Source organism: Corvus moneduloides, chromosome 4, assembly GCF_009650955.1.
Source record: "Corvus moneduloides isolate bCorMon1 chromosome 4, bCorMon1.pri, whole genome shotgun sequence".
Classification (NCBI taxonomy): Eukaryota; Metazoa; Chordata; class Aves; order Passeriformes; family Corvidae; genus Corvus; species Corvus moneduloides.
This window is the reverse complement of record NC_045479.1, coordinates 41,608,930-41,620,998: the sequence shown is the minus strand read 5'-3', so window position 1 is coordinate 41,620,998 and position 12,069 is coordinate 41,608,930. Positions and strand designations below refer to the sequence as shown.

Sequence of the window (12,069 nt, the reverse complement as noted above, 5' to 3'; positions counted from 1 at the left end):
AAGGGACTTTCATGGAAGCTGCGTCCGGGTTACCAGGAAAGTATTGGAAACACACACATCTCACTCAAGCATGTATGGCATGTAACTGCTTCAGTTTAGAGTTCAGGTCACTTCTAGTGCTTAGTATTGATCATGCTCCTGGTAGGACAGCTGGGATAGTTCTACACAGCCAGACTCTCTGTACCTACTCTGCCATCTCTGTGCTGCCTAGTAGGACCAGTTCCTGACTCATGCATCCTGTTAAACTTATCTAGGAATTGCTTGGAAGAATTGTAGGTGGCACAGACCACAAGCACATTGGAGAGTGTGGTAACTACTGAGTGGTAGTTGCCTGCCAGTGTGCCCCATCCTGGTTTAGCTCACTAGTTTAGACAGAGCTATTGCAGCCATACAGGCAGCACACTGCTAGAAGGAGCTGCTCAACCCACCTTGGGTCCCAGCCAGTGCATTTCTCAGGTCTGATTTGAGTTCAGCAATGACTGAACCTGGCCCAGGGCCAGTCTCCAGAATTGTCTGGAGGAGGCAGGACTGTAGTACAAGGCATTAGCCAGAAAGGCTGTAATGCAGAAGGCAAGTCCTGGTGTTGCATCAAAACTTCCCTCCAGCTTCCCACATGCAGTACACAGTGCTGCTGAAGCAGGACTGTTGAAAGATGTAACCAAAGTTCCTTGGACTTTCCTCCTTCAGCCCCACTCCACCTGTGCACATGTGCACAGGCTCAAAACCACCCAGACCTACAACTCCGCTTAGAGAGGTTTACAGACAGGCGTGTCAGGAGGAAAGTCAGCTGAACTGGAGACTCACAAGGCACCCTCGCTGTAACAACAGCTGCTTTTGTTCAGAGAACTGGAACTGAACTGCTTCTTCCACTGGGAGGGACTTAGATGAGGCAGGTGGAGAGAGGTTTTGCACTAAAATTGGTGGCTGTGGTCTATGCAGAACAGCAGTGTGGCACTGCATTGCAGAAGTGGGGGTGTGCAGCATGGACATCTCCAAGATGTGGCCTGCATTGGAATGGGGGAGGAGAGCTGTTGAGCTGCTCTGTGGATCCTCGCTGTGCAGGCAGCTCCCGAACTTAGCAAGTTCCTGCCGTGGACACCAGTTCTTAACCAGTAACCAGAAATGCTTCTTGACTCATGCAGTCCATGTTTAACAGAAACATAAAAATAAACTTCAGGTCCCATTTTTTTCCATTTGAGAAAGTGTATTGGCTTGAACGGATTTCCAGCTAATATTTGGGTTCAGAGTGACTCATTAGGTAATAAATTATACAGTTTATCAGCAGTCCTTTTCACTACCAGCTCTGCAGCAGCTCAGCAGGGACACTGTCCAGCCTTCAGGGGCTCTGCTGGGGAATAGGTTTTTACTTCCTGCCAGAGTTTTGCTATTCTGCTCCTGTAGTAGATACCATAATCCAAATGGGCATCCTTCATGCAAGCGGTGGTAGGCTGTTCTCCTTCTGCAGAAACTCTGATGGAGGCCAGTTTGAAACCATCCCAGAATCTTTTGTTTGCAGCACACCAGTGGTGCTGAGCCAGTGGCATCTCCTGTGAATGCTGATGTGGAAACATCTCACACCCTTTTGCTACAGTGGCATTTCCTAGTGAACTGTAACACTTCTACGTGGTAAACAAAAGTCTTGCTGCCAACATGCTCTGCTTATGCTTAGTTTTTATTACCAAAATAACAGTTACCAGTTGTTCTTCTAAGAAATGTAAGTCAACACACATTTTGCATCTACAAATAAATAATGATTGGTAGAAATAGCCATACCAAAGAGCACATAAGTAACACACATCAGTAATTTTGTTTACACTTACCACATTTTTATGTAAGTAATTATTTTAATTGTGTGTACTCATAAATACCATGTTTTGTGGTACAATTGGCTTTTCAGCTATTGGAATCAGCTCCTGCTTCTGATTTCCAAATTTTTGAATATCCACTTTAGTGCCACTGGACAGGATTTCTCATCTTCATCTGCTAAGGTTTCCCCTAGATGTTGCTAATTGCAGCATACTTTCTTGGCTGACATAAAAAGCCTTACTGAAATTTTAGGTTGTTTCCAACTGTGTCATTTACACAGAAAACACACTGAGTTAAAAATTGAGATACTGCTTATTCTGAAAAAGTTCAAGCTTTTATCCCATCATTGCCCCACTTGCACCCACATGGTCTTTCTGACCAACATAGAAGATAGTGCATCCCTGCTACAAGACATTAGGAACTGGTTCTTTTATCAGATGATTTTTTTTTCCCACTTCAGAAGAATTTCAGTGGACTGCTATAAAATCATTTGAGAAAAATGCAATCTTTGTGTTTCTTGGCTCCATACCAAAAAAACCATAAGGCCTTTCTCCTATTTTGCCAGTAAGAGAGTTATAGCTGGACATTTGATTAAGAAAACTTACTAGAGAAGCTCAATGATTGGAGTATATATCTGATGTGAACTTTCAAATAAAGAGAATGCACCTGTATTTGAAATGAATGGTGAACATCTTTCCTTGGTTCCTTCAGGTTATTTATGTACTGATTTTGTGGTTTTGTGAGCTATCAAGCTCAGCAAGTGGCCAGCATTTGACTTAGACAGATTTGTATCTTCTTTAAAAACTGTTACTTTTAAACTGTGTGGTTTTAATGAGGGGGAGAAGAAGTTCTAGATCTTATTTTTCTAATAGGCCAAAATTAGACAATACTGACTAGGGAGGCATGTGATAATAAAGGGTTGGAGTAAATTGAGTAAATTGCCTAAATACTCTTTTAGACAATCATAAACAAGGGAACATAAAACACTTTCTTCTGTTTGCAGGAATAGACAATCTCTATGAGAGGGCTCTTCACATCCGCAAACTCCTCCTTACTTTGCCCAGGTCGGTCCTTATAGTGATGAGATACCTCTTCGCCTTCCTCAATCAGTAAGTGCTTTATACTTAGCCCAGGTGCTGTACCTTTATCAGCCTTCCTTTGCTGGTATTGAAGTTCTCTAGGTTTACTCATACTCTATGTAGAAGTTACATTTAGACTCTGTTTAACACAAAAGATGATCTTCTAAGCGACAGTGAAAATAGAATGAAAACACTGGATTCCATTCAAATTAAAATTCCATTAGTCCAAAATTGAACTAGACGGATTAAAGTGTTGTCTGAAATGGGGAATGCAGTCTATAGCATTAAAGCTGACAACAAAATAAACCTGTAAGAAAAATAACAAATACAAACTGTAGCTACATTAAAACTAGTTTATGCAATTTAAAAATACATTTTTTTTCCTTATCTCAAGCTGATTTCTTCTGATGGGATAAAACCCCAGTATATTCAAGCAACACAGGCACTACAAGCTACCTATTTGATGCTAGGCACTGTCAGGGTGAGGCTTCACCTTGCTGCTTCTGTTTTCTGATAACAGGGGTACGAGTATAGAGAGCACACATCCGCTGTGTATGCTTTGATAGAGAGTAGCTTGGTTCTCGCAGTGCAAAACACAGGCTGGAGGGAGGGTTGTGTGAGAGGGAGAGCACTGTTCACGTCATCATCCCAGAAAAAACTTCTTTCTGTAAGCTAAAATAAAAGACAGCTTGGGCAATTGAACTCTCTTTCTCCCTCCAGTCCTTCATGGCCCTCTCTGGTCTTGCTGACCCCAATGGTTTCACAGAAAATTTTGCTTATGTATACTTTGCCCTGATTCTGACTTTTCTCTTTCTACTGTCAATTTGTCTGTTTTTCCTGTTACATCTGTTTTCATATCACCTTTTTCCTCTTTTTTACTAAATTTTCCCTTTGCTGATTCATTCTGTCTTTGTGACCTTCCCCATTTCATCCAGCCTGTCTGTTCCTATAGAAACAGGGTCTTTGCAGCCGGGTTATTTGTTCATGCCGGTAGTTACAGCTGTTCCTGTTTCCTTTCTTCTAGCAATTTCTGAACCACTTTCAAGAAGTATATAAGAGAGGGGCAGAGGTCTAGAGTTTTATGAAAATAACTGCTCATTTGGAACTGAATCTATCCCCCAAAAATGACACCATGTAAATGTCTTAAAGGCTTACATCACAGCTTCTCCTCTGCAGAGACATACAGATTGACCAGTACTTGTTATGTGGTCATGTTAGCTCCATCTGTGCTCTCCACAGGAATGCAATTTGGAAAGCAGACTAAATACCTTACTGCCTCCAAATTGCTCCTGGTGCATCCACAGGAAAAATATTCCCTTTATTTGACTTCCTGCAAATCCCATCCTGCTTTTCGCATATGCAGTTATGCCAGCTTGGCCACATGAAGTCATCAGGTCTCATGGCAGACCTAACCTGGTGTAGCCTCCTGCTCAAAGCTCTAAAGTTACATCAAGTTGCTCAAGGGTTTGGCCAGTCAAGAACAAATGTCAGCAACTCCACAGCCTCTCCAGGCAGTCAGTCCCAGTACTTGGTCACTCTTACAGTAAAGAAATCTTTTCCTGCTTTCATTGGAATATCCCTTGCTATGTCTATTGCCTCTCATCTCTTTGTACCTGTGTCTGTCTTGCTCTTGTTTGTAATCTCATATATAGTAGGAGATTGCAGCTAAATTCTCCAGTAACCTTCCTGTCTCAAGGCTGAACAAACCCAGTTCTCTCTGCTTCAGTTTATAACCCATATGCTTCAGCTTCCCAGCCATCTCAGTAGTAGTCCTTTTATGGGCTTGTACCAGTTTGTCAGTCTCTCAAAACTAGCCACAGAACTGCATGTGCAACTTCACGAGCACCAGGTGGAAAAGGAATAATTAATTCCCTTAACCTGCTAGCTTTTCTATTACTAATATAGCCCCAAATGCTGTGGAATTACTTCCATCCAATGAGCAGGACTTTGCATTCATCCTTGTTGAACTTGATTGAATTCCTGTTTCTCCATTCCTCCATCTTGTCAAGGTCCTTCTAAATGGTGGCACATTTACTGCCCCCTTCCCAGCGTGGTGTCATCTGTAAGCTGGCTGACTGTGCACTCCATCCCCTTGTCTAGGTCATTCATGGAGATGCTAAACAGTACCAGCCCTGCTATTGAGCCCTGAGGAGCACTGCATATTAACAGCCATCAGCAGAATGTCACATTTCACAATTACAGTTACAATCTTTTTTAACAGTTTTGCACGTATAAAGTCTGAACCACCTGTTAAATCAGAAGAACAAGATGTCTCCAATTAACACACGGGACAGGATAATAAATCATGGCATAAGAAAGGGGCGAACACAATTTTAAAAGCTAGTTATGAGGGTAGTCATTTAGAAGGTTTGCCTTATGCATATGTATTGTTTGTACGTGGAAAACACTCTCTAAAATTCCCTTTCTAGAGGGAATATGGTGTTGTATTTGAACACAACCAGACATCAGAACTCCTGTGCTGCTTCAGAGTGCAGGACGACATAGTAGAGGGCATCCCAGCACCTCAGGTTCTGTTTGACTGGCCCCGCACAGAACCATTCAAAAGCCAGCTTTTCCAGTAAAAATGTCAATGCTTTTAAACAAGGGAATGGATAGCAACTTCTCATTCAAAATTGAAAACTAGTAACATTGCATTTTCTGGAAGAAAGGAGAGCTTGCAAAAGTTGATTAATAACAACAATGAAAGCCTTTTGTTTGGGCACTTCCATAATGAAACTATTGTAGGAGTTTGTGGGCAGAAGGCAAGGTGCTTAGGAATTTCAGGCTGTATGGTAAAAACAGAAACCAGAAGTCACAAGAGCCTTTGCCAGATCCAGGAACTTAGTTGCCTCCAGAAGACAATTTGGTCTGCTTAAGTTACATAGCCAGCTGTTGAAAGAGATGCACCAAGGTCCAGTGAGAAATGTATCCCCACTTCGCATCCAGCTCGCTTGGAGTACTGATGACATAGAAGCAGCAGCAGTTGATGTTAGCCCATTAAGTCAGCATACAGTCAACGTGGTGGCGTGGGAATACATACATATACATATAAATATGTGGTATAAACTCACTTTATAGTGAAGAAATCTTTTTTATTGTTCCGTTACTTTATGTGGAATTGTCAATGAGAACAGGAAATCTCTAAGTTGTGATTAAAAGAGGTTTTCTACAGTTTTCAGAATAAGGTTAGTCACAGTGGAAAAGTCAATTTTTCTTGATTTTTCTGTTATAACAGCCTTTCACAGTACAGTGATGAAAACATGATGGATCCATACAACTTGGCCATTTGTTTTGGGCCAACCCTGATGCCTGTTCCAGACATACAAGACCAGGTGTCTTGCCAGGCACATGTGAATGAGATAATCAAAACTATCATCATCCATCATGAGGCTATTTTTCCAGATGTGAAAGAACTTGATGGACCAGTGTATGAAAAATGCATGGCTGGAGATGACTATTGGTAAGTCACAATATTATCCTTCTGTCTCCTAAACAAAATCATTAGGCCGGTTATCTGGATAACTGCTGTGATACGGAATTCCTTTTGTGCACAATAGAAGTATGCAGATAAATGAGAAGAGCATTTAGGTCCACACAATAAAGTGTTAAGTATAAAAAAGTGAAGCAAAGGCAATTATTATGAGGTTTCCTACAACATTTTGTGGAGGAAGCTGCTTTGTGTTCAGCCAGACAGAGATAGAATTCCAGGTGTACTGTGCAGAGCACACAGACAGGTAGGAAATTGTTTGTTTGGCTGTGAACCACCTTATCAAATTTCACCTTATGATGCCTGCTTCTTTTCTTTGTTGTGCTTTAACTGGGCAGGTAGCTAAACACCACACAGCCACTCGCTCACTCCCCCCACAGTGGGATGGGGGAGAGAATTGGGAAAAAAAAGTAAAGTTCAAGGGTTGAAATGAAGACAGTTTAATAGGACAGAAAAGAAAGGGCAAATAACCATAATTAGAATATGCAAAACAAGTGATGCACAATGCAGTTGCTCATCATCACTGACAGATACCCAGCCAGGGCCTGGGCAGCAGCCCCTGACCAGCATTGTCCCAAGTTTATATACTCAGCATGACACCTTGTGGTCTGGAATATCCATTTGGTTGCTTGGGGTCAGCTGTCCTGGCTGTGTCTCCTTCCAGCTTCTTGTGCCCCGTAGTCTGCTTGCAGGTGGGGTGAGGTGTTCAGTGTAAACACTGCTCAGGAACAACTAAAATATCAGTATGTTATCAACATTATTCTCTTCCTAAATACAAAACACAGCATTGTAGCAGCTACTAGGAAGAAAATTAACTCTATCCCAGCCAAAACCAGGACACTCCCTTGACAGCAAACACACACACACTTTTTATTTATAAAGGATTCAAATGTTCTGAGGGCTTCTTAATATCTGAATTTTGTTTCAAGGAAACATATATAGGCTTCTTCATTAATGATGTATCCATAGCACACTAGGATAATTATGTTGCACATAACTTTGGAGCATTATAAAAATAATTTAAAATAATCTCATGGAGGTGGCATATTTTTGATGTTGTGGTTCCTCTCTCTGCTCAACCTTCTGCTTGCCTCCAGTGACAGCCCATACAGTGAACATGGTACATTAGACGAGGTGGACCAGGATGCCAGTACAGAGCCCCACACCAGTGAAGACGGTGAGTCTGTTACATTACCATGCCTTTGATGGGGGTGAGTTCTACAGGTGTTCCACACAGGAGGCCTTCTTCCTTTCCTAATTGTGTCTTATCTGAAATAAGGAGATTTCAGTCCTGGTGTTCTCTAGCAAATCTTTAATCTCTGTTTGTGTGCTTTTGCACTCTTGATTCATCTGTTTGACCAGCTGTTTCCTGTTCTCTCCTGATTTGCCCAGTCACAGGAAGGGCAAGAGAGAAACTATTTCAGTCAGCACATATTATCTTCTGACATGATGTTACATTTTTAGTGACTCTTTTGTCTACAAAAACTAAATTTTTCAAAAGTGTGCCTTTAAATATTGCAGCTAGAGAATATTTGCCATTCAGGCTCTATTTTTATTTGAATTTTAAAGCTAGTCTCTCTAAAGGATTTACAGCAACTAAAAAACATGTGTGTATCCCTCACGGTGAAACTTTTGAACAGTAGTAATTTTCTGTAAATATCGATCGCATATACTTCTGGGTATGAGAGGTATCCATAAAAAAATTGATGCAACTCTATTATATTAATTCTTTTTATCCAGGTCATAAAGGTGTATTCGACTGTGACAGTTTGACCATCCTTCAGATGTCCCTCGCAGTAACTTCTGCCAAGTTTCAAGCAAATTTAACAGATAGAAAAGAATTCTCAAAATTGTTATATAACTACTATTTTAGTGAGAGTTAGTAGCCCATTAGAGGTGAAGGATTCAGAATAACACTCTGTTATTCTGTCATAGCAATCTGAGAAGAGCAGCAGTGTGAGCTCACTGCCTCTCTGGCCAGCAGGCGACCTAGACAGAGCAAACAGCACACGTGGACTTAGCAGCAGTAGAAACAAAAGCTTCCCCTTGTCCATTTCAGAGGATGTGTGGAGGAAGGAAGAGGAACTGACAGAGCAGAGGAAAGGGGAGGAAAAGAGCTACAGCAGAAAAGGATTTTTTTTTTTAAAGAGTGTCATAAGGGATACTGTTTAGGAGCTGGGACAATTGCTTTAGGGAAGGGAAACCGGACGGTGTACGCATAGGAAACCTGGCTGCACTGGTCCCATTGCACTGAGAGCAAAGTAAACAATAGTTCCACTCTAGCTGTACCCATCGGCTTTGTCACGTACTCAAGCTGTCAGTGGCAGATTGTCTGCCTCTTCGCCTTTGCCAAGGTGAGGAGGGGCAGGCAGAGTCTGTCAATGCAGCTGTTTGGAGAGAAGGGACATTTGGGTGGGCGGACATTACAGAAGGGGGGAAAACTGAGGGTAGGAGAGAAATCTTGATCTTCTGCCTGGGTGTATAGCCATGCCTGTGCAGCAGGGAGTACCGACAGCTCTATGAGACAGGCTGTGCATGGGCTCCTCTTGACCAGCTCTGTACAGCTAAACCCACCATCTTTCTACAGCACTTCTCTTCTAAACAGTGTGACCAAACTCATAATTGCACTTTATTTTTCCAAGACAGTATAGCTATACTTTAGAAGAACTCCTTCTTCCATTGGAGGTGTGAAGCAAGAGTGGAAGCTGAGGAAGTCCGCCTGTCTCTCATTTAGAGAACAAGTGAAGTGCAGGTGACACACCAGTTCAATATATTGGGGCCAACTTCAGGGTCACATGACCAAACCGAGAGGCAAAGGCACAAGTGGACATGGAGAAGTGCAGCTTTTCAGCAGCCATCAAAAGCAGTTACTTCAAAGCCATGCCTAAGAAAGCAGGATCCAGAGGAGCAGGACTGTGGCATCTGTGCCTTGATCATCATGGGCTCTATCCCACCACTGTGTTGTTATACCAGTTTTACACTCCTGTCCTAGTATTACTTGTGTTATGACTGTGTCACTGGGGAAGACAAACCCTGAAGAGAGTACCTGTCAACAGGACAAAGTTCTGTTAAGAGATTTAACTGCTCAAGACATGCGTTTTTGTTCACCAGATCAGCCAGTAGTTTAATTCTAGTTGCCTCATCACATCTTTTTAATTAATTCAGTGCCAAAAGGAAGCGGACATTTGTGTTTACAGAGAAATAATTGTTAGCACAAAAATAATCGTAAGCTAGGTAAATACTGCTGCAAAGCTGAAGATTAACAAGCCTGGATCGCACACAAAAACTGTTGGTCTTCAACTCCCAACCTGCAAGCTCTAACCCATTTTTTTCCATGGATATGGCTTTCTGTTGTAATAGCACGTGTTTCTAATATAGGTTACAGACTTTAAATTAAATGCACTGACTCTCTCTTTGCACATACATTCATGTGTTTGTGCTCTGGACAGTTCCTTTTATAAAATATTACTTAGACCAGAAATGAGGATAGGTGAGATTTTTTCAGTTTGCTTATTGAACTTCATGCGAGTCACTGATTGACATGTGATGGATAAAAGAAACCCCTTCTACTAAAGGGTCTGGAGTATTTTGGGGGTTTAATATGATTGATTCATTGATTATAAGCTGGATGCATCACTACCAGCTGAATGTGGAGAGAGAGAAAGGGAGGTGCTGCATTGCTGCTGTATTGATCGGACACGTGGTATTTACATGGTTCCCTCTGTTAGGACATGGAAGAAGCAGATTCTGTAAGTGCTAAGGGGTTTTTTGCATGTTGAAAATCTTACTAGTTTTATGCTAAAATGTTGTATATATATGTAAGACTAAGCAGCCTACCCCACAGGAATTACAGGGTCATTGAAACATAATCCAGAGGTTACGGTCAAAACCAAAAGGCTTTCTTTTACTTACTGTTGCTATAAAGTTAAACTGCAAGTGGCTCTCTCTGTGCCTACTAGAAAAAATGTAGGGGCTGTGTCAGTAGTGCTAGAAATGTTTCGTTACAATTTGGAAAACAGCAAGACTTTAAAAATTGAAAATTAAATTATGTCTGCCGAGATAAAATGCAGTAGATTGGGGGAAAAAAGACTAGCACATGTAAATGAGCATATAAATACTTCGTAACTGCTTTATTTTAAGCATATAAATTGTTGTGTTTTTTTTCCCCTAAGTTTACTGGTGTTCATGTATTTAAGTTGATCACTGAAAAGGGAAGCGGGAAAGAGAAGGAGCTGCATTTTACTGTGGTGTTTTCAGGCTTTTCTAGATGTGCAGAAAGTATCCTGATAAGGAAAACATATAAGTCTTTCCTTTTTCCTACATCTGGAAATGAAATTTAATTTGGTAAGTTCAGAACATTTGTACTCAAGCCGAGACGCAAAAAAAATCTATCTGTAATTTTGCTGCAGACAGACCTTTACCTGAAAAGGTCTCTGCAGTAAAGATTCGAGGGACATTGTTCATGTTTTACTGAAACAGCTGTTAGCATATTTCCTTTACCTTCAAACTGATGGAGATTTTTTGTTCTTCTTGGAGTCATATGGTAAAGGGTGACTAGATCTGTTTGCAAAGGAAGTAAACATTTCCTGAGGAAGTTAGACAGATGGAGTTCTGCTAGGAAAACATACATAAAATTAATACCATACTCTTCATAGATATCTCATAAACTTAGGATAAAACTTTAGATGGTATTTCTGCTGAAAACAAAACTTATAGGGACATGTCAGACTGTAAGTTGTTGTACTCCCAACACATAGTCATTTTCTTGCCCTTCAGTAGTGCATGCTGTGATCGACACTTTGCCAAATTCTGTTTTGTCAACACTTTGCAACACTTTGTGCTTTTGCTCTTCCAAATCAGAGAACTGCTGTCCTGAGGACAGGACTTTGAAATTGCAAAACCACTCTATTCAAAACCACTCATTGATGGGATGCAGAAGATAAAGAAATAGGGAGATAGCATCTTCCTGGGGAGTTCAAGGACATGCTTTATTCTCAACAGACAGGGTACCCCTGGGAAAACTGAGGAAGTACAGAGCAGAGCAACAGCAACTCCTGTAGAAAAAGTGCAGGGGATGGTGTCCCCTCCTTTCCTTAGCTCCTTGTGCCCTGAGGCACAGAGGGCAGCCCAGTGCCAATTCAGTGCCATCACCTCTGTAGGGAGGTTAGGTCTACCTCTGGCACTCTGGTCCCAAAACTAAAACTAGCGCTTACATTTCTTCTGGCCTTTCTGCTCTCCTGAGCAGCAGAAGTTTTTCCCACAGTTCTTCAGTTTGTCCTAATTTTTCACTTCCATTAGCATTGCCTGATTCACTAGAGATGATAGGTGGTGAGATCCTGTATGTCATCAAATACTTCTCTCTACTTTAGGTGAATGCCTGCAGGTATGGACAGAGCAGTGCAATTACACTTCCTTCCAAGCTGTCAATTCTACTGTTAGACATTCAGTTCCACAAAGAATTTGAGTTACAGATCCCAAATTTAGCTTTCATTGCCTTAGCTTTTTGGAAATACTCGTCTGTCATTCAGTAACCTTGATATTAAATGGCTTAACTTTCCAAAATGCATTTATTTCTAGTAGTAACTGTCATGGTACTTTGGTTTTCACTATTAAAGCTTGACCTGTAACAAGGTGAATTACTATTTAAGTACAGTCTCAGTGCTGTTTGCTGTAGGAAAGTTGTCTCTCTGTATAAAG

At 41.3% G+C, this 12,069-nt stretch overlaps 1 protein-coding gene across 2 annotated transcripts in view; it reads left to right on the top strand.

Annotated features, from left to right (window-relative positions):
- The window catches only part of SRGAP1 (SLIT-ROBO Rho GTPase activating protein 1), a 146,843-nt gene that overhangs the window by 124,832 nt on the left and 9,942 nt on the right, over positions 1-12,069 (top strand). For both annotated transcript variants that reach the window (XM_032106146.1, XM_032106147.1), the window contains exons 16-18: positions 2,810-2,915; positions 6,121-6,345; positions 7,470-7,549. In XM_032106146.1, coding sequence (XP_031962037.1) covers positions 2,810-2,915; positions 6,121-6,345; positions 7,470-7,549 — 411 coding nt within the window. The remainder of the gene's footprint in view (positions 1-2,809; positions 2,916-6,120; positions 6,346-7,469; positions 7,550-12,069) is intronic.